This window comes from Carcharhinus amblyrhynchos, chromosome 8, assembly GCF_965287045.1.
Source record: "Carcharhinus amblyrhynchos chromosome 8, sCarAmb.v2.hapA, whole genome shotgun sequence".
NCBI classification, from domain to species: Eukaryota; Metazoa; Chordata; class Chondrichthyes; order Carcharhiniformes; family Carcharhinidae; genus Carcharhinus; species Carcharhinus amblyrhynchos.
In genome coordinates, this window is record NC_137331.1 from 10,991,413 (window position 1) to 11,019,230 (window position 27,818).

The 27,818-nt window shown below is 43.0% G+C and overlaps 1 protein-coding gene across 24 annotated transcripts in view; it reads right to left on the bottom strand.

The window, feature by feature from the left end:
- clasp2 (cytoplasmic linker associated protein 2) overlaps positions 1 to 27,818 on the bottom strand; it is a 358,037-nt gene that overhangs the window by 279,576 nt on the left and 50,643 nt on the right. For 23 of the 24 annotated variants that reach the window (XM_080193660.1, XM_080193667.1, XM_080193651.1 and 20 more), the window contains exon 7: positions 26,684 to 26,754. In XM_080193660.1, coding sequence (XP_080049786.1) covers positions 26,684 to 26,754 — 71 coding nt within the window. Of the gene's footprint in view, positions 1 to 18,167; positions 18,310 to 26,683; positions 26,755 to 27,818 lie in introns of those variants that run through there. The other variant, XM_080193663.1, reaches the window with a different exon arrangement.

Consider the following 27,818-nt stretch of genomic DNA (forward strand, 5'->3'; position numbering starts at 1 on the left):
CAGCATGCTTGTCACTAAGAATTCAAATCAGGCCAAGAGGTAATACCCTCATCCATCAGCAAGGTCCTCACAAAGTGGCAAGGAGGATGAGCATTCAGACTTATCTACAAGAAGGGAGGGTTATCAAGTCACTCTCTTGGCAGAGTGAAAGTAGAATGAAGAGCCTGCAACAGCCTCGATGGTGCGTCAGGTGGACGAAAAGGATGAGGAGCATGACAGTGACCTACAGTCCTGGAAGCAATCACTGGAGGCAGATTTGAGCCATTTGCCAGCCATTCAACAACATGACCTTCATTAGCTCTTCTGTGAGTACCCTGCTCTGTTCCAACAGAAACCTACGGAACACAGCTCGTCAAATATACCATCCAGCCCAAAGACTCCCATATGTCAGAGGCCACATCATACACCCGAGAAACTGGTTACAGGCCTGCAGGCAAATATCCAGACAATGCAAACCTTGAAGTTTTTTTAAAGTTTATTTATTGGTCACAAGTAAGGCTTGCATTGACATTGCAATGAAGTTACTGCGAAATTCCCCCAGTCACCACACTCCGGTGCCTATTCCAGCCAATTTATCTAACCAGCACGTCTTTCAGACAGCTGGGAGGAAACCAGAGCACCCGGATGAAACCCATGTAGACACGGGGACAACATGCAAACTCCACAAAGACAGTGACCCAAGCTGGAAATCGAACCTGAGCCCTGGTGCTGAGGCAGCAGTGCTAACTACTATGCCACCATGCCAAGCTGGGTTTCATTGAGCCATCTCAAATGGAATGGAGCAGCCCCTTGGCTATCATTCCCATGAAGAAAGGTCTCTGAAAATATGCATCAACTTCAGGAATCTCCATGTTAGATATCTAAGCAATGCCCCACGTTGATGATCTGCTTAAGCTGATAGGAAATGCTGGATGCATCACCACCCTTGATCTCTGCAGGTGTCATTAGGTCCAGAGTATATACTGCCTTCAGGTCACTCCAAGGGCTGTTCCAATTCACTGTGACACCATTTGGCCTACATGGAGCCCCTGTCACATTCCAGAGCCTAATGGGCAAGGTGTAACAGGGTGTCTGCAATCACAGTGTAACCAATTTGGATGACTTGGTGATTTACAACAATGATTGCCCCAATCACCTGAACCACCTTTATAATGTCTTTGAGATAACCAATACTGCCTTTTTGACACCAAGTTCAACAAAACGTATCTGGGAAAGGGGGAGACAAAATATCTTGGCTACAGACTGGAAAGTGGGAAAATCTGCCCGGAAGTTGACAAAGTGGAGGCCATTACAAACAGCCCAGGACCAACTAGCAAGCACGATCCTTCCTCAGACTGGTTGGCTGGTACAGGCCTTCTATTCTCCAGTTTGCCACCATTCCTGAGCCCTTAATCCATCTCAACTACAGCCTCCAGCAAACCCATTCATGTGGACTGAGGAACATGAGGGAGCTTTTGCTGAGTTGAAATATCGACTGAGTTCCTTCCCTGTAGAGCCCGGACTTCAAAAAATGTTTTGTGATCCAAGTGGATCACAAAGCAGTGGCTATCTGGTACCATTCTGGCCCAGGATGAAGGTGGTGAGGGACTCGTGTGCTGCACCTCAGCCAGAAATGAGAGACACTGACTTGACCGAGAAGGAATGTCTCATCAAATAGGCATTGGACAGCCTCCAGTGTTAAAGAATCACTACAGTGCAGAGAAAGGACATTCAGCCTGCACCAACAGCAATCCCATCCAGGCTCTATCCCTGTAACACCACATACGTACCCTGCTAATCCCCCAAAGCATGGCCAGTCCACCTAACCCACACATCTTTGGACTGTAGGAGAAAACCAGAGCACCCAAAGGAAAACCACACAGACTTGAGGAGAGAACATGCAAACATCTGTTATCCAAGGCCGGAACTGAACCAGAGTCCCTGAGGCTGTGAGCCAGCACTATGGTGCACTGTACCACCATGCTGGATAGGGAATTTGACTTGCACACAGATTCAGTGCTGACATGGACAAAAATCATGAAGGATCACAATGCCAGAAATCACCAGCTGATATTCCAGATTCTCCAAAAACAGTCAAAACAACATCATCATGGCAGATGACCTGTCCCGATTGCACCATTTGGCCAGTGCATAAGAGGGAAGGATAAAATGTAACAATGAGCCCCATCGCCAGCCTTCTTAGCCTGTTCTTCTCATTCATTATAGTGCCTATTCCAAAGTTGCACCACTCCGTGGTGGGAGATTTCATGAGTCAAAGAGGATTCAGTTTTTGACATTACAACTACAAGCTACTGTCTCAGTTCCAAAGTCATACTGCTCATGAGCTTGTTCGTTTTTTTTCTATTTGTTTGTGGAACGTGGGCATCATTGGCTGGCCAGCATTTATTGCCCAACTCTAGTTGCCCTTAAGAAGATGGTAGTGAGCTGCCTTGTTGAAGCACTGCAGTTTACGTTCTCTGGGTTGACCAATGGTGTAAGGGAAGGAATTCCAGGATGTTTGCCCAGTGACCGCTAACAGAGAGATGGTGAGTGGCATGGAGGGCACTTGCAGGTGGTGGCATTCCCACGTATCTGCTGTCCTTGTCCGTCTAGATGGAAGTGATCGTGGCTTTGGAAGGTACTGTTTAAGAATCTTTGGTGAAGTTGTGCACTGCATGTTGTTACTACTGAGCATCGGTGGCAGAGGGAGTGGGTGTTTGTGGTGCCAATCAAATGAGCTGCTTTGTCCTGGGCGATGTCAAACTTCTTGTGGTTGTTGGAGCTACACCCATCTAGGCAAGTGGGGAGTATTCCTGCACACCCCTGACTTGTGCCTTGTAGATGGTGAACAAGCTTTGAGAAGTCAGGAAGCGAGTTACTCGTTGCAGCCTTTGTAGCTTCTAACATACTCTTGTAGCCACTCTATTTATGTGGGTAGTCCAGTTGAGTTTCTGGTCAATGGTAATGCAAAGCATGTTGACCTGGGTGGGGGGGTAGCAGATTCAGTGATGGTAATATCATTGACTGCCAAGGGGCATGGTTAGTTTCTCTCTGATAGGGGATGGTCATTGCCTGGCATCTGGTAGTGCAAATGTTACTAGCCACTTGTCAGCCCAAGCCTTGATATTGTCCAGATCTTGTTGCATTTGAACATGGACTGCTTCAGTATCTGAGTTGTGAATAGTGCCAAACACTAAAATCGTTGGCAAACGTCCTCCACTTCTGACCTTATGACAGAAAGAAAGTAATTGACGAAGCCGCTGATTATGGTTGGGCTCAGGACACTACCCTGAAGGACTCCAGCAGAGATGCCCTAGACATGAAATGACTGATCCTCCACAACCAAGTATGAGGATTCCAACCAGCAGAGATTTTGCCCCGATACCCACTGATTCCAGTTTTGCTAGGGCTCCTTGATGCTACACTCAGTTGAATGCAGCTATAATATCAAGGGCTGTCACTCTCACCTCAGCTCGAATTCTGAGCTTTTGTCCATATTTGAAATGAAGGCTGTAATGAGGTCACTCGCTGAGCGACCCTGGCGAAATCCAAACTGGGCATCACCAAACAAGTTGTTGCTAAGCTGATGCTGCTTGATAGTCCTGTTGATGACCCCTTCCACCACTTTACTTATGATTGAGAATAAATTGATTGGGCAGTAATTGGCTGGGTTGAATTTGCCCTGCTTCTTGTGTATAGGACCTACCTGAGCAATTTTCCACATTGTTGGGTAGATGCCACTGGAAGGAGTGGCATGTTCTGGAACACTCGTCTTCAGTACTATTACTGAAATGTTATTAGGGCCCATTGCCTTTGCAGTATCCAGCACCTCGAACCATTTCTTGATATCATTTGAGTGAATCGAAGTGACTGGAGACTGGCATCTGAGATGCTTATTCTGTATTTCTTTAATTGTTTGTAATTTTGGTTTGTCAAGATGCTTTTTCTCCTGGTTTTTTTTTGTCCTGGGACTTGGGGCGTTAATAATCACCTTTGCACAGAGGTGTCACTGCATGCTTCGCCATCATCAATATATATTTTTCATAAATTCAGCTTTGGGCCCACTTTATCCTCACTCAAACCAGATGATGTGTGACAAATGTTAAGACCTAGGCCAGAAACTCCAAAATAATTGATGAAGTTAGCCTAGACCTAAGTTTTATATTTGGTTTTGGCATGAATGAGGACAAGATATTTCACTTCAGGCAAGATTTAAGTGGATCAAATAGGAAACTTTTATCAAACAAACTTTATTCAAGAACATAGTTAAAACATAACAAAGAATTATCACAACTTTTACCAATTACAAGACTTAAATGTGACAGTACAACTCCTAACAGTAAGCTCTCTCTGCTGTTCCAAGTTAAAACACACCCTACAGACACGTTACACCCTTCTTTAGACTTAGCAAAAAATGAAGTATGCCCGTGTGATGATGGATCTTCAAGTTTGTATCACCAATGGACTGTTTGCATAGAATGATATATCCTCCAAAATCCCCAAATTTCAGAGGGGTAAACTTAGGGCAGGACTTTACAGTCTCACTTGACCCGAGACCAGAAAATCCCGGCAGAGGTCCATTTTCTGCTCATCGGCGACTCTGATTTTGTGGGTGTGGTGGTAGAAGAATTCTGGCATTAATCTCAAGCAACTTTCAGAATCAGAACAGAATCTCCAACTAGAGGGAAAAAAACTTCTCTCCACTTCAAGTTACTACTGAAAATGAAAGGAAAAAAAACTGGACTTTTCTGTGAAGCATAACTGTCCCTAATCACATGACATGCCCTGTCAATCACCCCCAATAAGCTAAGCTCAGCAATCCCAGGGGACTTTAGAACCACACAACACTGCATTAGTCCAGATTAAAAACCAACATGTCAATTATACAGCCTCAGCAGTATAATTGACATCAAGGACACCAGCTACAGATAAATGGTGTTGACAAATTGTCAAGGACTGCAGAAACATCCTACAGAGAAATATAATTAAAATCCATTTTTAAAAGATACAGCACCATCATACAAACTAAAAACGATTGGGCTTCAACAACCACAACCATCTCTCTTTGTGTTAAGTACAACTCCCACCAGCAGACAGCTTGTCCCCACACCCCCAATTCTCATTCAGGCTCCTCGATGTCACAGTCAAACGCTGCCTTGATGTCAACGGCAGTCACAGCCAGTTCACCTCTGGGGTTCAGTTCTTTTGTCCATGTTTGAACCAAGGCTCTAGTGAGGTCAGGAACTGAATGGTCTTTGCAGAATCCAAATTGTGCGTCAGCCAGCAAGTGCCATTTGATTGCATTGTTAATGACCCCTTACATCACTTTATTGGTGATCAAGAGCAAACTGATGGGGCAGTAATTGCCATGTTGGATTTGTCCTGTGTGCAGGACAGAGAACAAAGAACAAAGAACAACCCAGCACGGGAAACAGGCCCTTCGGCCCAACGAGCCCACGCCGCCGCATCACCCTACACCTATTCTACCCTGCATGTCTACGAATGGAACCCTTAACTTAGCCAGATTCAGGGGAGAATAGTGTCAATTTGGTAAAACCAATCAGCCTAAGAGCACATCTTTGGGGTGTGGGAGGAAACCGGAGCGCCCGGAGGAAACCCACGCAACCACAGGGAGAATGCACAAACTCCCACAGACACAGGCCCAAATCCATGTATCTGCACAGCTAGCAGTGCTAGTCACCGAGCTGTTGCGGCGCCCGTCTACCGGTCCAGGATCAAGCACACACACCGACACGAAGTACGAGGCCACTCCCGGAACTTCCAAGAGCAGCCCACGCACGACCCACCGTGTGCATGCCCCTCGTTTGACACGAGGTGGACCTCCACCTGCGGAATAAAAAGACAAAAACGTTAATCTTACAAGCCTGCTTTTCCGGTGTCTCCCGAGGTTCTAACCTTATTTAATAGCCCCTACCATAACCCTCCATCCTCGTTTCACTCATGTGTCTATCTAACTGTACCTTAAACGAGTCCAACGTTCCTGCCTCCACCACCCTACTCGGTAGCGCGTTCCACACCCCCACAACTCTCTGCGTAAAGAACCTTCCTCTCACTTGCAAATTATACCTCTCCCCCCTCACCCTTAAATCATGACCTCTCGTGTTTGTGCCCAGTCTAGGGAGCAGTCTCTCACTATTAACTCTATCTATTCCCTTCAGTATCTTATATACCTCTATCATGTCCCCCCTCAATCTCCGTCTTTCCAAGGAGAAAAGTCCCAGTTTCTCTAACCTTTCTTCGTAACCCAGCCCCTCCATGCCAGGCAACATCCTGGTAAACCTCCTCTGCACCCTTTCCAGAGATTCCACGTCCTTCCGGTAGTAAGGTGACCAGAACTGGACGCAGTACTCCAAATGCGGTCTAACCAACGTTCTGTACAACTGAAGCATTAGACGGCAGCTTTTATACTCTATACCCCTTCCTATAAAGGCTAACATTCCATACGCCTTCCTAACAACCTTCTCCACTTGTGACGCAACCTTCATGGATTTGTGAACCTGCACTCCCAGGTCCCTCTGTATGTCTATACTCCTAATCTGTCTACCTTTTACCACACAGCTCCTCTCTGCATTATTCCTTCCAAAATGCATCACCTCGCATTTGTCAGGATTAAATTCCATCTGCCACCTATCTGCCCAATGCACCAACCTATCTATATCCTGTTGTATCACCTCACAATCCAGTTCAGTACCCGCCAACCCTGCCATCTTGGTGTCATCAGCAAACTTGCTGATCACACCACCTACGCTCTCTTCCAAGTCATTTATGTATACTACAAAGAGGAGAGGTCCCAGTACTGAGCCCTGCGGCACACCACTGGTCACTGGCCTCCAGCCCGACAAAGTCCCCTCCACAACTACCCTCTGTCTCCTATTACCCAGCCAGTTCTCAATCCACCTAGCTACCTGGCCTCGTATCCCATGCGCCTTAACCTTTTCTACCAGCCTACCATGAGGGACTTTGTCAAACGCCTTACTGAAATCCATACAGATGACATCAACGGTTCTCCCATCGTCAACCGTTTTTGTCACCTCCTCAAAGACATATCTGGGCATTTTTCCACATCCAGATGTTTGTTTCAGTTGTACCAGATCAGCTTGGCAAGTGCTGGAGCACAAGCTTTCAGTAGTGCTGCTGGAATATTGTCTGGTCCCACAGCATTGGCAGCATTCAGGGCCTTCAGCCAATTATCGATATCACATGGAGTGAATTGAATGGGCTGAAAGCTGGCATCTGTAATGCTGGGAACCTCCGGGAGAAGCAAAGATGATCATCCACTTGGCACTTCTGGCTGAACATGTATTTGTTTATGGTATGACCTAGGGTTCGAGTCAGGAACTGCTTCTGATAACAAAGCAGAAGGTAATGCTGCTATGGACATTTGCCAGGAAGTTGTTCCCGAGGTTCAAGACTTGCCAACTAACTTATGGAAATGGAAGAGGAATGTTAATTTATAGATTCTCAGCCTACTTCACCGCCTGCAATTTCAGATCCACCAGTTCCTGACAGACAGTGTTTATTTACAATTTAACCAATGGCAACATGTGGTGGTCAGCTGGCCCAATAGAAATAAGCAGCAGAAGGGGATTGAGAGGAAGCACTTGTGGCCCAAGTAGTTGTGTAACAAAGGATCTTTATTAAATCTTTGCTTTGTGAAACTGTTTTTGTTTTGTTGATTATTGCTCACTATCGGAGGATTCCTACTACCCAGATAAACATTGGTAGCAGAGAAAAACCTATCGTAGCTTGGTGTCTTTTTGTAAGACTTGAAGATGTGTTACATACTCCAGACACAACAACAGCAGAAAGTATGAGCAAACTTGTGTCGTTTGATTGTTCCCTGTCTTTTTAGATGCTGAATCATACCAGCAATGGAAGGCAGAAGTGCAAATGTGAACCTTTGTTATTACAATATTAAGGAAAATGCAAGGTACGAGCTTGGCTGCGTCACTTCTGACAAGAAGGTGCGATAAGGAGCAAAGTGTTTTCTCACTGGACTGCAAATGTCCTCAATAAAGAAGTGTCACAGTTTCTGTTGCAATACCTAGCTAAGTTTTATCAGAAAGATGTGTTTTAATAAAATGATGAAGTGTGAATTATTTTCAACAGATTAGAAGACAAGAAAGCCAATGCATGAAGGAATATCATGGAATTTGATAAGGGCCATAACAGACTAATGAGATTTAGATTGGAGATTCTAGATGTGATATTGGTCTTAAGTTGTTTGACTGTGCCCCATTTTGATCAAAAACATTTTTTTTGGGGAAACAATCAAACCCCGCCAGTGATCTCAATTCAAATCAGAACGTAGCGTAATGTAAGTTAAAGTTCATTTAGAGTTACAAGTAGGTTTACATTAGCACTGCAATGAAGTTACTGTGAAAATCCCCTAGTCACCACATTCCAGAGCCTGCTTAGATACACTGAGTGAGAACTTCACAGGGTAATGCACCTAACCAGCATTTCTTTTGGACTTTGAGGAAACCAGAGCACCCAGAGGAAACACACGCAGACATGTGGGGAACATGTAGATTCTGCACAATGACCCAAGCCAGGAATTGAATCCAGATCCCTGGTGTTCTGAAGCAGCAGTGATAACCACTGTGCCATCAGGCTGCTCTGGTGAGCTGCTATAATCAAAAGCAACTGTGAAATCTGAAAGCATGGAGATCTGTATTTAGCAGCATTTTGGAAGATAACAAGGAACTGAAGAGCAAGGTCCTTGACAATGGAATCAGTGCTTGGAGGATTTTGGAAGCACTGGAGGTTTCAATTTTCAGAAGCATCGTGGCAGTTCGAACATCAGGGAACATGGTATCTTTGGGGAACATGTTCCCAGAAGAGATTCCAGAGCCCGGGAGTTAAGAGTGGGTCCTGGATTGCAACAGGAACAAGGAAAGGATTTAGGGGCAAAGGGGGTGATGATTCTGACAGGTTTGAGTCTGCAGTTTGGGATGTGGGGACCAGCAAAACAAAGATGCAGACTCCTTTCAGATTAAGGGACTCTAACCGCCAGACTGTGCGTCCAGCAATCAGCCTCCTTCCACTGTATTTACCAATCTTTGGACACTTATCTACTTCATCTAACTTTCCTCATCAGCTGGTTCAAGTCTTCTGCAGCTCTGGCTTTAAGCATTTGAGCACAACATTTCTGCTAAATACAGAATATCTGTATGCAAGACAAGAACTGGTTTCATATGAGAAAACACATGCTCTTTCTCCTCCTGACTAATACATGCAAACTTCAGGTCACTGCACAATGTACCCCTAGTGCTTAAGGAATGCCTACTCAGCAGTTGGTCACCTTACCAAATATATTTGATTTGTTTCCCAAAGCCCTGTTTCAGGTTCTTGGGCTCTTGTTTCTGGATGCACATGAGAAATTCAAGGTTTTTCTATGATCTGGCAGTAACTTTCTTTTCAAATACGATAGCAGAATTACAAAATGACTATTAAAGTTAAATATCTCAGGGGAATGAATAGAGAAAAGCTTTTGTAATCAAAATTTTTAAGCTTTCAGGTGGCCAGCCAAATAGGTATCAATTGTGAAAAAATAATTCCACCAAGCATCTTATTCACATATACTTACTAATTCATAACCAAATCTATTAAGTGGCCATTAAGATTTTAAAACTCAATTTTGGAATGTGGGCTTCATTGGCAAGACTGGCATTTATTGCCTATCCAATTTGCCCTCAAGAAGGTGGTGATGTACAATCTTCTTGAACTGCTGCCGTTCATGCACTGTAGGTTCACCTAGAATGCTATTAAGCAGGAATTCCAGGATTTTGTTCCAGCAAAAATGAAGAAATGGCAAAATAATTCCAAGTCAGCATGGTATGTGACACTTGGAGGGTAAATTGCAGGTGGTAGTGTTCCCTTACATCTGCTGTGCAAGGGTCATCTGGACTCAGACTTTCCGGCATTTTCTCTCGACATCCGCTGTACTTGTTTATCTAGTTAACAGAGGGTGCCGGCAAAGTAAATTTATCAGGTAGCTGCAGTACACTTGTAGGTGGTACACATTACTGCCAAGGTGATTGTGACGTTAGTGTCCCTTAAAGTTTTTTTTTATAAACCATGATCTCTGCAGCTCATAGCCTTAGGTATTGTCATTGATGGGAGAAGAAAAGGCTGCCAGTCATGTGACAAGGGTTGTTTTCAGTTTTGTTTTGGCTGCATTGTTAGAAGCACAGCTGAAGGAAGACCTTTTTTATTTTGGAAGTTTTACCAGTTAGTTGGAAGCACAGCTTATTACCATCCCAATAAAGAGTTTTGGGGGAGTTGAAGACCAAGTTGCTCTGAGTCTTCAAGATCATTTGAAATCAGCATTCAACCCAGGGAACTGAATTCCAGTACTAAAGTGAGCTTTAGCCTGTGCAATGATAAATACGTTTGAAGGGTTGTGTTTATTGGATTTTGATTTTAATTGGAACACATTGGTCATTAAGAGCTATACATAATAATGGTCGTTTTGAATTGATTAAATTGCTTGCTAATTTTTTTTACTATACATGTTAACTATATTATTAAATAATGCTGTCTGCCTGGTGCTCGGGTCCGGGATGTCGCATCTGGGCTGCAGAGGAACCTGGAGTGGGAGGGTGAGAATCCGGTCGTTGCGATACATGTGGGTGCCAACGACGTAGGCAAAATGCAAACTGAGGATCTGGGGAGGGAGTATGAAAAGCTGGGAATGGGATTAAAAAGTAGAACCGACAAGGTGGTTATCTCTGGGCTACTGCCTGAACCGAGTGCAGACGGGCGTAGGGTTGATAGGATTAAGGAAGTGAATGGGTGGCTCAGGGAGTGGTGTGGGAGGAATGGGTTTGCATTTATGGGGCATTGGCATCAGTATTGGGGTAGGTGGGACCTGTTCAGGTGGGATGGAGTTGGTCAGAACCGGGCTGGGACCAGAGTCCTGGCGAATCGTGTAAAGAGGACTGGCGGGGGGGGCGGCGGCGGCGGCGAGGGTAGGTGACATTACAGGGTCTAGAGTTAAGGAGAGGGTACAGGTAAGGGTGGAGGCCAAGGATGTCCCAATAATAAAGGGAGTAGGGGGCGTGAGTATGGTTGGTGGCGTTCTGGCAAATAGGGTCCAGGTGAAGGCTGGGATGAAGGCACTTTATCTGAATGCACGAAGCATTCGGAATAAAGTGGATGAGCTGGTGGCGCAGATCAGCACAAATGGATATGATCTGGTGGCCATTACAGAAACGTGGCTGCAAGGTGACAGGGACTGGGAGATGAATGTCCAGGGGTATCAAGTGTTTAGGAAGGATAGGCGGGAGGAAAAAGGGGGCGCATAGCTCTGCTGATTAAGGATAGCATCAGGGTGGTAGCAAGGGATGATATAGGAACCAAAGAACAGAACGTGGAATCGTTGTGGGTAGAGATTAGGAACAGCAAAGGGAGGAAGACGCTGGTGGGTGTTGTCTATTGGCCCCCGAATAATGATCTGGAGGTGGGGCGGGCTGTTAACGCGCAAATAAGTGCAGCGTGCAGGAATGGGACGGCCGTAATTATGGGGGATTTCAATCTGCATATTGATTGGTCGACCCATGTTGGACGCAATGGGCTCGAGGAGTTCTTGGAATGCTGCCGGGATAGTTTCCTTGAACAGTGCGTGTTGGAGCCGACGAGGGAGCAAGCTATCTTGGATCTGGTGTTATGTAATGAGGCGGGTAGAATTAGGGACCTTGAGGTGAAGGATCCTCTTGGGGAGAGTGATCATTGTATGGAGGAGTTTCTGGTGCAGATGGAGGAGGAGAAAGTGGGTTCCCGGACACGCGTCCTTTGTTTGAACAGAGGGGAGTACGGTAGGATGAGAGAAGAATTGGCGAATGTGGACTGGGGGAGCGCGTTGGAAGGTAGGTCTGCTGAGGAGCAGTGGAGGATCTTTAAGGAGATCTTTCTTGGTGCTCAGCAGAAATTTATTCCGATGGTCAAAAAGGATCGTAGGAGGAGAGGTAATAAGCCGTGGATAACGAAGGAGGTGAAGGAAAGTGTTAAATTAAAAGCGGAGGCGTTTAGAGTAGCTAAGAGTAGTGGGCGAGAAGAGGATTGGGAGAGGTTTAAATGTCAACAAAGATTGACAAAGAAGTTGATAAAGAAAGGTAGGAGAAACTATGAAGCTGGGCTAGCGCTTAATATAAAAAAGGATAGCAAGAGTTTTTATAAATATATAAAAAGGAAGAGGCTGGCTAGGGTGAACGTTGGACCCTTAGAGGATGAGAAGGGGGACTTAGTGGTAGGGGATGGGGATATGGCTGAGGTCTTGAATAACTTTTTTGTTTCGGTCTTCACGGAGGAGGACGTAAATAATTTGCCGGGCGTTAGCGATGGAAAGGTGGTAGGACTGGAGGGTCTCAATGACATTACTGTTACTAGAGAGGCGGTGCTCGACAGACTGGAGGGGCTGATTGTGGACAAGTCCCCAGGACTGGATGGAATGCATCCGAGGGTTCTGAAAGAAATGGCGGAGGTAATAGTGGATGCCTTGGTGGTTATTTTCCAGATGTCGCTGGATTCCGGGGAAGTGCTGGAAGATTGGAAAACGGCTAATGTTACGCCGTTGTTTAAGAAGGGTGCCAGGCAAAAGGCAGGGAATTATAGGCCGGTTAGTTTAACGTCTGTTGTAGGTAAAATGTTAGAATCCGTCATCAAGGAGGAAATAGCGAGGCATCTTGAGGGGAATTGCTTGATAGAGCAGACGCAGCACGGTTTCGTTAAAGGGAAGTCGTGTCTGACAAATTTACTGGAGTTCTATGAGGATGTGTCTAGGGCGGTGGATAGAGGAGAGCCGGTGGATGTGGTCTTTCTTGATTTTCAGAAGGCGTTTGACAAGGTACCTCACAAGAGGTTACTGCAGAAGGTCAGGGGACATGGAGTTGGGGGTAGGGTGTTAGCATGGATAGAGGATTGGTTGTCAAATAGGAGGCAGAGAGTGGGGGTGAATGGGTGCTATTCGGATTGGCGGTTGGTGACTAGTGGAGTGCCCCAGGGGTCGGTGCTGGGGTCTCAGCTATTTACCATTTATATAGATGATCTGGAGGAGGGAACCGAGTGTATGGTGTCAAAATTTGCTGATGACACCAAGATTGGTGGAACGGCAAATTGCGCGGAGGGTGTGGAGAGTCTGCAGAAGGATCTAGATAGGCTGGGCGAATGGGCCACGAAATGGCAAATGGAATTTAATGTTGGCAAGTGCGAGGTGGTCCACTTTGGTAGGAATAATGGTAGGAAGGGCTATTACTTACGTGGTGAAAAACTGCAGCAGGCAACGGTGCAGAGGGACCTCGGGGTCCTTGTGCATGAGTCGCAAAAACCCAGCCTGCAGGTGCAGCAGGTGGTCAGGAAGGCTAATGGGATGCTGGCCTTCATAGCGAGGGGGATTGAATATAAAAGTAGGGAGGTCTTGCTGTGGCTGTATAGGGCATTGGTGAGGCCGCAGCTGGAGTACTGTGTGCAGTTTTGGGCGCCGTACTTACGCAAGGATATTTTGGCCTTGGAGGGAGTGCAGAGGAGGTTTACTAGGCTGATGCCGGAGTTGAGGGGGTTGAGCTATGAGGAGAGGCTGAATAAATTAGGCTTGTACTCGTTGGAGTTTAGAAGAATGAGGGGAGATCTCATTGAGACGTATAAGATGATGAACGGGATGGATAGGATAGAGGTGGAGAGACTCTTCCCGCTCAAAAAGGACAGTAGGACTAGGGGGCACAGCCTCAAGATAAAGGGGGGGCGGTTTAGAACGGAGTTGAGGAAGAATTTCTTCACTCAAAGGGTGGTGAATCTCTGGAATTCTCTGCCCATTGAAGTGGTGGAGGCTACCTCGCTAAATATTTTTAAGAAGCGGGTTGATGGGTTTTAGAGGGGATTAAGGGTTATGGGGAGAGGGCGGGAATGTAGAACTGAGCCACGACAGATCAGCCATGATCTTATTGAATGGCGGGGCAGGCTCGAAGGGCTAGATGGCCTGCTCCTATTTCTTATGTTCTTAAACCTTATTTGATAAAAGCTCCCTGATGTGTCATTTGAATTATACCTGAAATGGAATATCTTATGCTTATCCTAGCCAAATTCAATGCAACAAACTTATCCTTCAGATGGGCTTCATAACAAAGTTTCTAACCTAAACCAGTGATGATGTTAGGAATGACATTTTTTAAGGTTGCAGTTTATTGAGAATTACATAGGCTGCTTGGTCCTGGATGGTATTGAGTTTCATGAGCATTGTTTGTGCTGACCCAGTACAGCCAAGTTGAAAAGTATTCCATCACACTCCTGACTTGTGCCTCTTGAATGATGCATGCGTTTCAGGGAGTCAGATAAGTCCATCAACTCATAACTCCTAGCTTCTGATCTGCTTGTGGAGCAATGGTTATATGGCTGGGTCAGTTCAGTTTCCAGTCAGCTGTAACCCACCACCAGGACTTGACAATGGAGCTTTAGGAATGAAAAATAAGGGATTTAGTATCCGAGGAGATGTGAATGGTACTGTGTAACCAATAAGCATTACCATTTCGGACTTTATGATGAAGGGCAAATCACTGAATTAGCTGCAGATGGCTGGGATTAGGATATTACCCTGAGAGGATGCTATCCTGAGAAGCCTCTTAAGTCATGTTCTGGGTCTGAAATCACAACAACCACAATCAACTTGCTTTGTACTAAATAGGACTCCAACTACTGTCAATGATTCCCTAAGTGCAAAAGGGTGCCATTCAGCCTATCTAGTCTACACCAACTCTCCAGAACAGCATCGCTTCATCAGAATAGAGAGAAGGAGAATGTGTTAAGATTTAAACTGTAGCTGTGAGAAATGGCAATAAAATGTAGCAACTTTAAAAACCGAAATCACATACCCTGGTGAGGGAAGGGGTGATAGCATATTTACATTGAAGCAATATACATACACACACATACGGGATTTTTCTTTTAAAAAGGGGTTGAAGATGGAGGCGAATGGCCACAGTCTAAAGGTTGTTGAACTCAATGCTGAGTCTCTCCCAAGGGCTGTAACGTGCGTAACAGAGTACAAGGTGGTTCTCCTCCAGCTTTCACTGGAGCATTGCAATAGGTCAAGGATGGACAATTGGGCATGGGAGCACAATGCTCAGTTAAAATGGTAAGCAACAGCAAAGTTGGGGTCATGCTTGCAGATCGAATGAAGGTATTCTACAAAGTGGTCACCGAGTCTGTGTTTAAACTTCTGAACTAGAGACCGCATTGGGACTAGCAAATGCAATACTCCAAACTGAAGGAAGTGCAAGCGAAAAGTCACTGAAACCAAAAGGTGTGTTTGGGGCCTAGAATGGTGAGGTAAATGAGCACGTGTTGCACCTTCTGCAATTCCAAAGGGACGGTACCATGGGAAAGAGATGGAGAGTTGTGCATGGTGGAGTGGACCATGGTCAGGAAAAAATGTGTTTCGTGGTAGCATCAATGCTCAAGTTGGCTGAAATGGCAGAGGATGAACCTTTGAATGCAGAGGCTGTGGGGTGGAAAGCAAGGACATAAAGGGACCCTTATGGTCCTGGGAGGGGAAGGAGTGAGGGAAGAGGTGCAGGAAATGGATTCAAACCAGTTGGGGGTCTTGTCAACCAGGAGGTGGGAGAAACTTCAGTTAAGAAAGCACCATTTTCAAAGGCAACATGAGAACAGATATGACAGAGGAAGAGAAACTGGGAGAACGGGCTGAAGTCCTTACAGGAAGTGGGGGTATAATTGTTTAATGTTAAATGCATTCCCTCTCTAGTTCTGATGAAGAGCTAAGAGGGCTGTCTGCTCGTGACAAACCTGAGAGTTTTTCCAACATCCTCTGTTCTTATTTCAAATTCCATTTTGCTTATTATTAATGAACATGATTTTGACCAGCAACAATAGAGGAATGGCATTTGTACCCAAGTCAGAATGGCATGTGAACTTGCATTTGCTGCCATCAACATTCTTGATGGTAGAGGTTAGTGGTTTGAGGGATTTAGTCAAAGCAGTCTATTCTATGGTGTGCACTATAATGTGTGTTTGAGGTGATGGTTGTGTTGCCAGTCAAGCAAATTACTTTGCTCCAAAAAGTGTGGAATTTCTTGAATGCTGTTTGATCTGCACTCATCCAGGTACTATACCATCACACTACTGACTTGTAGATTCTAAATGCTGGAGACCTTTGGGAACATCAGGAGGTGAGCCATTTGCCTGCTTTTGTAGCCATTTACATACCTAGTTCAGTTGAGTTTATGGTCAATGGCAATTCTTACAATGTTGACAACATAGACAATGATGCTTCTGAAGGCTAAGGGAAGGTAGTTAAATTCTCTCTGGCCCACATGATACTTGTCACTTATGAGTCCATGCCAGATGCTAACCCAGTCTTGCTGATTCAGGCATAGACTACTTCATTATCTAAGGAGTTGTGAATATAGATGAACACAGTGCAACAGGAAGCAAATTCTGAACTTATGGTCAGCCTATGGTTGAGTGATTGCTCAGAATTTACTTCATAGAATGTCAGGGAACAGCATATCGTAGCTTTCTTGCTTTGGCAACCCTAGAGCAATTAATTACACTAGTAGAAATGGCACTGCATGCAAGATGATATCTCTCCCATACAAATTAATACAATTAAATATTTCCTCCAAAATGCCACTTACCCCAGTTAATTCATAAAAAAGTTTAAACAAAAATATGGCCTCTGGACAATTGGCAGAAATCTGGAATGCACAAATTTGTACTATGTAATTTGTTGTGAAGGACATATAACAAATCCATAACTGGAACACCGTGTACTTCTACTGCTGAATAATTTTCTTCTTCAATACTATCTTGTAAACAATACATAAATTAATGAATAAACAAATTTATCTGAAATTCCATATCTCCAAAGTTCACATTTTTCTCTAATCTTATTTTGCTTTGTGAAGCTATCATTTGAAAAAGATAGATGAAACAACTGAGTTTAGCACTGAACGTGTTAACAGCCACAACAGTATCACGCTCTTACATTAGCCTTGACCTTTCAATTATTCATTTAATATCTTTCCTCTCCTATTTTAATAGATCTGGCTGGAAAAATTTGTTACAAAATGGTCAACTATGCGTACCAAGAACAGCTTTTGAAAAACAGTGCTAGCAAGAAACCAATGTTTTAAATAATTCCAAAGCGAAATGTTCTTCAGCCCAGAGAAGCAACCATTTGGTTTTTATGGCAATATACTAATATACACTTCAATTGCACACCAAAGCTACAAATTATTCCTGACATAATTTCAGTAAGAACCTTCACATAGCTCACCCTCCAAAATGTGCACTTTTTTTTAAATGGCATCTAGGAATTATGATTTTCCAAAAAATGTATAGTCCCTCAAGGGACCCCCAGCCTTAATTTAGAACTGTAAATCCAACAAACTCAGCTCTGGAAGAACACGGGAAATAGCAACACATATCTAAGCTGATGCCCTTGAGCTCCAAGTGGCCTAAATTAGTAATGACAAGATACAGGGGTATTGTGTATTGTTAGACGCACTCGCAGAAATACCAGAATTAAATGGCAATTAGAACGCTTATTTTTAAAATCAATGTTTTGAATAACAATATCAATCATTAACTTTCAGCATTTTGACCATGAAAATCCTTCTGCAAATTATCTAGTTTTCAGCACACAAATAGGCCCATTTGACCAAAATATCAATTCACTGCACAATGAAAACCACAATTGCCTATTAAGTATTTCATTTACAAAGAAAACAAATTTTCAAACCATTTTGAAACTGGTTTAAATTTTCTACTTTATAAATTTCAACATATTCAAATCATCAATGCAATGAGGTTATCAGGTTTTAAATTTTACCAGGAAAAATCCATAACTTCTCTTAAATGTGAATCAAATGTGATGCATCGAATGCCAATCAGAAAATTTCAACGTGTATATTATCAACAAATAAATTTGAAGTATTGCACATATATTCAAAATAGGTTCACTGATATTCCAAGGGCAAGCCTGAAATAATTTAAATCAAGAAAAATTCCATCATATCAAAAGCTTTGTGGTCCTCCTCTCATCATATCTATCCAATATTCATAAACAAAACTGTGATAGCACAGGCTTTGTCTCCTACATTTATAAATATTACAACTTTACACACTGACTGTTTTTTTGTGTTTGCACTCACCATCACCCATAGCCATGTTTCCACAAAGGCTGACACTTGCAGAATGAAGTATTAAATCCGATCCTGATGTAACTGCGTAACTGTAGGTGCTTGTGCCGTTATCTCCAACGCACCACAAAGATAAGCAAAACACTGACCTAGTCAGATTGCAGCTTCACACTAATAGCCAACAGCTGTTGGATGAGTTCAGAATAAAAGTCTCGCTACTTACAGGGCTTTATGTAAAAGTCTCGTCATGTGTAAAACAAATACCTGAAATTACATTGGCTCCAGATGGCCCACGTGGCACAGGCTCGAAGATTTATTACCTTTGTGAAAAATGGCTTCACACAAGGACGCAGAGCACCATCTATTGTGCAAATGATATTCAATTTGGTCAGAAGCTTCTAGTAGAGACTCTTAACAGAACCACAACACAAGACACATGCTCAGTAATCAGAATATCTATATTCCCTACAGATGCTCAATGCAATCAGACAACAACAGTCACGTGGGCTGAAGAATTAAAGCTTAGCTGAATATTGAAATTTTATATTTTAAACTGAATTTGTGTGCATGCAGCTTTGCCCAAAACATGTTAATTCATGCTGAATCAGACAATGTAGAACAAAAGACTCATGCAATCAAAGTAAGCTATAAAAGCAGCGTGTGAAAACAATACCATCAAAGACTTCAGTGTAGAGGAAACTACATAACATTTTATGTAAAATGGTCCTGTTTGGGACAGCGACACAAGTCGACTGGAGACGCAGGTGCAATGAGCCTTTTGTCATGGAAAATTACAAAGCATTCAACTTCCAGGCTTTATCACTAATGACAGCTGAACAAGAACAGAAGAACCAAACAAACAAAATGAATTTAAATCAGCACAAAACAAACAAAGGCCTGTGTTGCTTTATTAACACAGCCAGAATTTTTTGGTTTTCTTCAGGCTTCCCTTGTGCAAATCAAGTCTAAGATTTCCAAAACAACAGGTCCAAAATTTCCAATCCTCAAAGTACCAAAAGTTGAGGAGGAAAACATCCTAAAGGTTTGCAATATCTTTAACAAATTAAAATTTTTTTTAAAAAGCTGCAAAATTGTCAACAGTTGGAAACTACAATTGGCATTAAAAATTATTCTGATTATTCTGAAATCAAATGCAGTCTTCACGTCAAGCACAATGGCAGAAGATAATTCAATTAGGAATGTGGAAGCATTGTGATGATGGAAGCTAGAGAACATCAAAGGAGGGAGACATTGTTAGCTAACAAGTTGGAGCAAATATAGTGGCAAAGGCAACGTGGAGCAGAATTAAAAACAGAGAATTGGGAATAATGAATTTAAAAAAATCAGTGGTCAGAGAAAGGGTAGTGTCCGATAGAAAGCCAAATATAAAATTAGAGGACTTAGAAATAGGGGCAGGAGAAGATGTGAAATAACTCAAGACTGCTGGATGATCCCAGATTATGGTGAAGCTCCAGGCAAGTACCCAAACTATTGCAATGGGTGAAAACACAGTATATCAAGTCAACCAGAGAGGAGGAGGAGAGGGATCAGGAAAAGTTTGAATAAAACTACAATAAAGTAACAGTAAACAGAGTTTTAAGCTAGTTCAGCATTTATAATCTCCCAAAAGACAAATTTATGCTAAACGAGTATGTTGAAGAAAAGGTTGCTAAGATTTAATGTAGATTTATTCTGGGTAACGAGAGACAAAAACTGAGGGTGGCAGTGACTTTGAAGAGGGAAAAGTTTTTTTTAGATTCAGGGGAAATTTACACAGTTGAAATGAAAAACCACACACTTATGATAACATGGTAAGCATATGTAGCTCTCTGACAAGCAGTGTGTGATACCCTTCACATCAAAAACTTCTATCAGGGCCTTAGGTATAATTAGTAGAGAAACAATAGTCCCTTTTTCCACAGCAAGCTTTAGATAAAACTCAGGTCTCACAGAGTTTAAGAATTAACAAAATGGCAATGTTTCTCAGTGAATTGAAGGATATAACATTAAATAAGATAGCTAACGCAATTAGGAAAGGTCCTGGAATCCTCTGCTCTTTATGATTGAATATTGAAGCACTAAGGGGAAGTCGTGTCTGACAAATTTATTGGAGTTCTATGAGGATGTGTCTAGGGCGGTGGATAGAGGAGAGCCGGTGGATGTGGTCTTTCTTGATTTTCAGAAGGCGTTTGACAAGGTACCTCACAAGAGGTTATTGCAGAAGGTAAAGGGGCATGGAGTTGGGGGTAGGGTGTTAGCGTGGATAGTGGACCGGTTGTCAAATAGGAGGCAGAGAGTGGGGGTGAATGGGTGCTATTCGGATTGGCGGTTGGTGACTAGTGGAGTGCCCCAGGGGTCGGTGCTGGGGTCTCAGCTATTTACCATTTATATAGATGATCTGGAGGAGGGAACCGAGTGTATGGTGTCAAAATTTGCTGATGACACCAAGATTGGTGGAACGGCAAATTGCGCGGAGGGTGTGGAGAGTCTGCAGAAGGATCTAGATAGGCTGGGCGAATGGGCCACGAAATGGCAAATGGAATTTAATGTTGGCAAGTGCGAGGTGGTCCACTTTGGTAGGAATAATGGTAGGAAGGGCTATTACTTACGTGGTGAAAAACTGCAGCAGGCGACGGTGCAGAGGGACCTCGGGGTCCTTGTGCATGAGTCGCAAAAACCCAGCTTGCAGGTGGTCAAGAAGGCTAATGGGATGCTGGCCTTCATAGCGAGGGGGACTGAATATAAAAGTAGGGAGGTCTTGCTGTGGCTGTATAGGGCATTGGTGAGGCCGCAGCTGGGGTACTGTGTGCAGTTTTGGTCGCCGCACTTACGCAAGGATATTTTGGCCTTGGAGGGAGTGCAGAGGAGGTTTACTAGGCTGATGCCGGAGTTGAGGGGGTTGAGCTATGAGGAGAGGCTGAATAAACTAGGCTTGTACTCGTTAGAGTTTAGAAGAATGAGGGGAGATCTCATTGAGACGTATAAGATGATGAATGGGATGGATAGGATAGAGGTGGAGAGACTCTTCCCGCTCAGAAAGGACAGTAGGACTAGGGGGCACAGCCTCAAGATAAAGTGGGGGCGGTTTAGAACGGAGTTGAGGAGGAACTTCTTCACTCAAAGGGTGGTGAATCTCTGGAATTCTCTGCCCGTTGAAGTGGTGGAGGCTGCCTCGCTCAGCATTTTTAAGACACGGGTTGATGGGTTTTTGATAAGCGAGGGGATTAAGGGTTATGGGGAGAGGGCGGGAATGTGGAACTGAGCCACGACAGATCAGCCATGATCTTATTGAATGGCAGGGCAGGCTCGAAGGGCTAGATGGCCTACTCCTGCTCCTATCTCTTATGTTCTTACTCATTTCCTAAAGCAAGCCCAGGGCTTAATGACAGCATTTCCACTTCAGTCACTTAGGAATAGTGCTTGAACTCGCGTACTAACAGTCCTGATGACCAGAGTTGCAACTTTTAATTCTGGGTTGACAAATACTGGGACATTCAGAGGCCAATTCCTCACGGTATATCTTGTGGGAGACTTTAACTTGCCTGCGCATTGAGCTGACCAGGTGCATTCACACTGAAGTCTAATCAGACTGTTTATCATGCAAGCTTTCTTCCACTACTTCACAAGCTCCAAGGGACAAACATAATGATACCAACACAACCACTTACAATCCTGTACACTGTATTCACATATACGTTACCGCAGTTGGTTCCTATCAAGTGAGGCAGTATCTTGTGCTGTGTGTTTCTGTCACATATTGCCTTATTACTGGGCAGACCCTACCACAAATTTTTTTTTTTTTACAGCATAGAAAAATGCAAGCCTATCCATTATGCTTGTGCTGGTCTTCTCAAGGAACTTGAATCCATGGCAGCTCTTGCTCGCCAATCAGTCCTGTTCCCATGGTATATCCCTGTGTCCCTGCAAGTTTATTTCCCTCAAGTGATCATCCAAATTCCTCTTGAAATCATGCTTCATCTCCACCTCCACCACGCTTGTTGGCAACAAGTTTCAGGTTACGAGTAATCACTGCATAACAATTCTCTTCCTCACATGCCCCTACGACTCATGTCCAAAATGTCTAAATTTGTGTCCCTTATTGCCTGTACTGTGCTATCACCTAATGGAAACAGCTTTTCTTTGTCTACCTTATCTTAAGCGATGATCTTCCACACCTGTTAGCTCCCCTCAATCTCCTTTCATCCAGAGCAAAGAATCCCGATTTGTCCAACCTAAACCTTGTCATTCAACTGCCTCTTCTCTGAAGCTAATCTGGCAAAATCTCAGCCATCACAGAAATCACAGAAACCCTAGAGCACAGAAAGAGGCCATTCAGCCCATTAAGTCTGCACCAACCATAATCCCACACAGGCCTTACCCCCATATCCCTACATATTTTACCCACTAATCCCTCAAACCTACACATCTTAGGACACTAAGGGGCAATTTTAGCATGACCAATCAACCTAACCCGCATAATTTGGACTGTGCTAGGAAACCGGAGCACCCTGAGAAAACCCACGCAGACATGAGGAGAATGTGCAAACTCCACACAGACCGGTGACCTAAGCCAGGAATCAAACCCAGGTCCCTCGAGCTGTGAAGCAGCACTGCTAACCAATGTGCTACCGTGCCGCTCCTCTCTCAAGACTCAAATCCTTCCGAAAATGTGGTGACCAGATCTGCATGCAATACCCTATCACAGCTTTATACCAGTTCAGCAAAACTTCCCTCCTTTTGTATTCAATTCCTCATTTATGATGCCCAAGTACCATATGCTTTGCTACCCACTTTCTCACTATGTCTGACCACCTTCAAAAGATCTCCCAGAGAATGTTTAAGGACATACTTAGATGTACTGGGCACTTGCCATACCTTGGCAGTGTCCTCCCTCAAAAAGGAGATCCAACACGAGTCAGCTGCACCAGTTCAGTCTTCTACAAATAACAGCATCAAGGTGTTTAACAACAAAGACCTCTGGAATTCAATTAAAGTCTTAATCACCAAACAATTTGTGCCACTCTGTTCCTGCAGTGCAGCAAGACCTGGAATATGTATCAGTAGCATACAAGAGTGGTGGAGATATTCTACCAACAAGATCTCTGCAATAGACTGCAGACTCAAAGCAAAGACCATCAACTACAATGGAGTGGTCATTTCCACAAGGCTCAGAATCAAATTCGAAGCCTCCTCCTGATGAAGGCAGGCTTAGATAACAAAATTCATCAGCGCCACCACTGTATCAAATGAGCTTTTATCCCAGCAAGTATTCGAGGACTAGGATCTCCAACTAAGAGTAAAGTCCTGGTTTACCGGGCAGTGCTCCTATGTGTCTCAGAGATTTGAAAATCCTATAGACACTTCAAAAGCTCCAGACAAACACCAATGGTGCCTTCAAATCTGGTAACCACGAAGGGTACTTCAACAGCAGCATTCTCAAGTTAACAGGCCCAGCATTGATGCACAAATTATTCAAAACTAGCTCTGCCTGACACTAGACTCCCAAAGCAACATTCTATTTGGAATTTCTGTGTGGCAGGAGATGCCCAAGGGTAAAACAGTTTTTCCCTCATATCCCTGCTAAACCTCCTGCCTCTCAACTTGAACCTATGTCCCCTCTTGACTAACCCTTCAACTAAAGGAAAGAGCTGCTCCCTATCCATTCTGTCCATATCTTGTACATATCAAATCAGGTCTCCCTGCTTCAAGAATAAACCAAGCCTCTCAGAAGTGTTCCATCCCAGATAGCATCCTGGTAAGTCTCCTCTGCAACCTCTCCAGTGCAATCACATCCCTCCTATAATGTGGCAAACAGAATCGCACAGTACTCTAGTTGTGACCTCAAAGTTCTGTACAACTCCAACATGACCTCCCTGCTTTTACAATATATGCCTCAATTGATAAAGGCAAATATATCTTTCTCACCACCTCACTAATATACCCTTATGCCTGCCAAGACCTATGGACAAATATGCCAAGACCCCTTTTTACAGAACTTCTTAGTATCAAACCATTCATTGAATACTTTTTTGTCAAATTACTCCTTCCAAATTACATTACCTCACTTTTTTAGGTTCAAATTCCACTTGCCACTGATCTGGCCATTTGACCATTTGACCATCCCGTCTATATCTTCTTGCAGCTTAAGACGCTCAGCCTCACTGTTGACCACACATCCAATTTTTGTGTCATTCACAAACTTACTAATCCTACTCCCCACATAGATAACTATGTTGTTTGTATCAATGACAAATAATAGGGGACCCAGCACAGATCCCTGTGATACGTCACTGGACACTGGCTGAAACACCTTCTGATACTACCCTCTGTCTCCTTCAACTGAGACAATTTGGAATTCAACTGATCAAGATCCTTGCATCCCATGTGTATTTGCCTTTCATGTAGGACCTTGTTAAAGGCTTTGTTCAAATACATATAAAGTGCATCAACCTCATTACATATCTGGTCATTTCCGCAAAAAATTAAATCATTTGTTAGGCATGACCACCCTCTGATGAAGGCATGCTGACTCTTCCTGATCAAACCTTGTCTATCCAAGTGAAGATAGATGCTCTCCTACCGAATTTTCTCCAATAATTTCCCTATCATTGACGCAATCTGTCGTTCCTTAGTTTACCTCTACGACCCTTCTAAAATAGCAGAAACACATGAGCTGTTCTCCAGTCCTCTGGCATCTCCCCCGTGTAAAAAGTCTGACAACACCAGGTTTTAGTCCAACCTATTTATTTGATAATAGGTTGGACTAAAACCTGGTGTTGTCAGACTTTTTACTGTGTTTACGCCAGTCCAACGCCGGCATACCCACATCATGACTCATCTCCCCCGTGGCCAGAGCGGAATTAAAAATTTGGACAAGAGCCCTTGCAATCTCTCTCACCTCCCACAGCAGCCTTGGAGACAATTCATCTTGACCTGGAGATTGATCCACTTTTAAGCCTGCCAATACCTTGTTCTTCCTTCTGTCAGTTTGTTCAAGAATCTTGCCGTCTCCCTCCCTGAATTTCATACCTTCAGCTTCATTCTCTTGAGTCAAGGTGGATGTAAAGTATTCATTCAACACTCTAATGATGTCCTCTGGCTTCACCCAAATTACCCCTTTGGTCCCCGATAGGCACAACTCTTTGCCTGGTTATCCTCTTCCCAGTGATATATTTATAGAATATCTTGGGATTTTTCCCTATTTTTACAAGAACTTACTCACATTTCCTCTTTGCTTCCCTAATTGCTTTCTTAAGCTCAACCTTGCACTTTCACTAATGCCTCTGCTGATTTGCTCCCCATGTACCTGCTAAAAGCCTTTCTTTCCATTCTCAGAAATGTTCTCAAAGCATTTCTGAAGAGTCAAGCATCCTCGTCAACGCATGGGAGTGCCTTACTTTCAACTAACCAAAATGGAGAAGGCTAATTCAGGAAGACACCGAAAACAAACAGGCTTCATCAAGAGCTCACAGAGGCAAAGCTGAGTCAGTCAGTCATTAGAGATAGCACACAAACCTCCAAACCAATCATCTACCTTGTCTTCGAAGCATCAACACCCCTCAATCCATGGGCAAGAGACTGCAGATTGCACATTGCATTTATCACACATCTCAGAAAACAGTGAACCAGCGAGGTGGTCATCCTTGATTCCAAATGACTACTTCAAATACGCTTCAGCAGCTGCATCCAATTACAAATTGGGGCGGGGGGCACCAAGTTATCTCGTCCACCAACTAAACCACCAAATTTGGCTTAAACCCATGTGTTGCCAACAAATGTTAGCACAGTAAATGCATAACTCATTTTGGAAAAATAATTCTACCATAGTAGAACAATACTGTTCTTAATCATGTAGTCTCAATTATCACTGTCACACAAAAATAAGAAACTCAGATACATGCTTAGTTTCTACTGTCACACATTTTTGTCAGCATTTTATCTAATGCATAGCATAATTAAACAGATTAACTTTCTTCCTAAATATAGTCAATAAATTTTAAGTGGCTGCTATAGATATGTATGTTATGCTTCAAATGTTACTTGAATGTTTGCCTCCATAACAATCACTATTTCAAAACTAATGAATGATGTAAAGCATTCAAGACAGGGTACAAAGGTACCCTTGATACGTATTTCTTAACCTTTAAGCGTAGGGTACATAATTACAAGATAGATACTACAAATTACCAATGCTTCGATATCAAAATGCTGTTCACTTGCAAATTAGTCTATTTATGTTGATTTAGTTTATGTAGTGCATCAAACTACAGACAGTAATCCAAGGATCAAATGTCTACATCACAAAATTCACCAAAATTTTAATGTTGTAAAAATCCCAGCATTATGCTCTTTGTACCTAAAGCTAATCCCAGAACCCAAACTGTACAGAGTTATGGAATTTCTACACAATTACACTAAAACAATATTTGCTTTTTAAAAATGCACATTTAATTTTGATACATTGATACTTTAATCCAAGAAAAATGAAACCTGCAAAAAGAATTAGCATTTATATTCCATATGCTTACCATGGCTGAAACTCAAAATCATGTTCCCAGATTTCTGCACTTCATCAAATTTTCCGAATAGTGTTTGTAATCTAAAAAACAATTTAAATTACATAAGTGCATGTACAAGATAACTTCCAATTTAAAAGAACAAACACTGACAACATAGTAAAATAATTAGCTGCTACATGGTTGAAGTTTTTTGTTTGAAAATTAAAGCCATGCTTTGGAAATTTTCAAATAAAATGCAGTTGAAATATAATTTGCTTGCTAGAGAACAATTTAAGTTACAATAAATGACTAAACACCTATGCAATGACCAAATATTTTCTTATATTTTCCATCAACTGGAAACAAGTAACTATTGCCCAAACGTATAAGGAATTGCATCCTACTAATTAATTGCAAGTTTAGACCATTAAGCCACAACCATAGAGGGGAATTCTATGTTAATCCAATTAAAAATATATACTCAGAAGGGGATTCAACTGAAAGAGCAAAAGGATACACAAAACCGGATAAGTAAAATCAGAAAAGTCAAAATCAACGGCATTACATCATATTTTGTCAACTTAGGCAACACAACGCCACCAAGTGTTGTAAATCAACAGCTGCACCAAAGTACAACTGACAGAAAGGTGAGGAGATTAAGAAATAGCTTTGTCTTTTTAAAATGAATACTAAGATTAGGATGTCACGGTCAAATCTTGTCTCATGTATGCAGAAATTGGTAAAATGCAATTCTGTCAATAAATTCATTGAAAACAGAGATCATAGAAACCCTATGTTCAGCATTCATAGTTTGAAAGCTAATTAATACACATCACCCCCACTTTATCCAAGTCTCTTGCCAATCACAAATGCACCAGGTTGAAAAGTACAAGATTAAACTTATTAAATACAGAATATTTCAAATGTGCTTTCCCTGATTTTTTTCAAACAAGTTCTTTCTGCTTCTACTTTTCTTCCAACGCATTGAACGGGTCTATGGGATATCACTCCGATTAGGAAATCAATTAGTTCAATGTTAGTCCATAGAGAATAATAGGAAGGATGCATTATTGTAGAGACTCAGGATAGAGGTGAAAATGCAAATTTTAAAGGCCTAAATTAAACTATGCGTAACCAATACTTCAGGTCAAGACGACAACAAGTG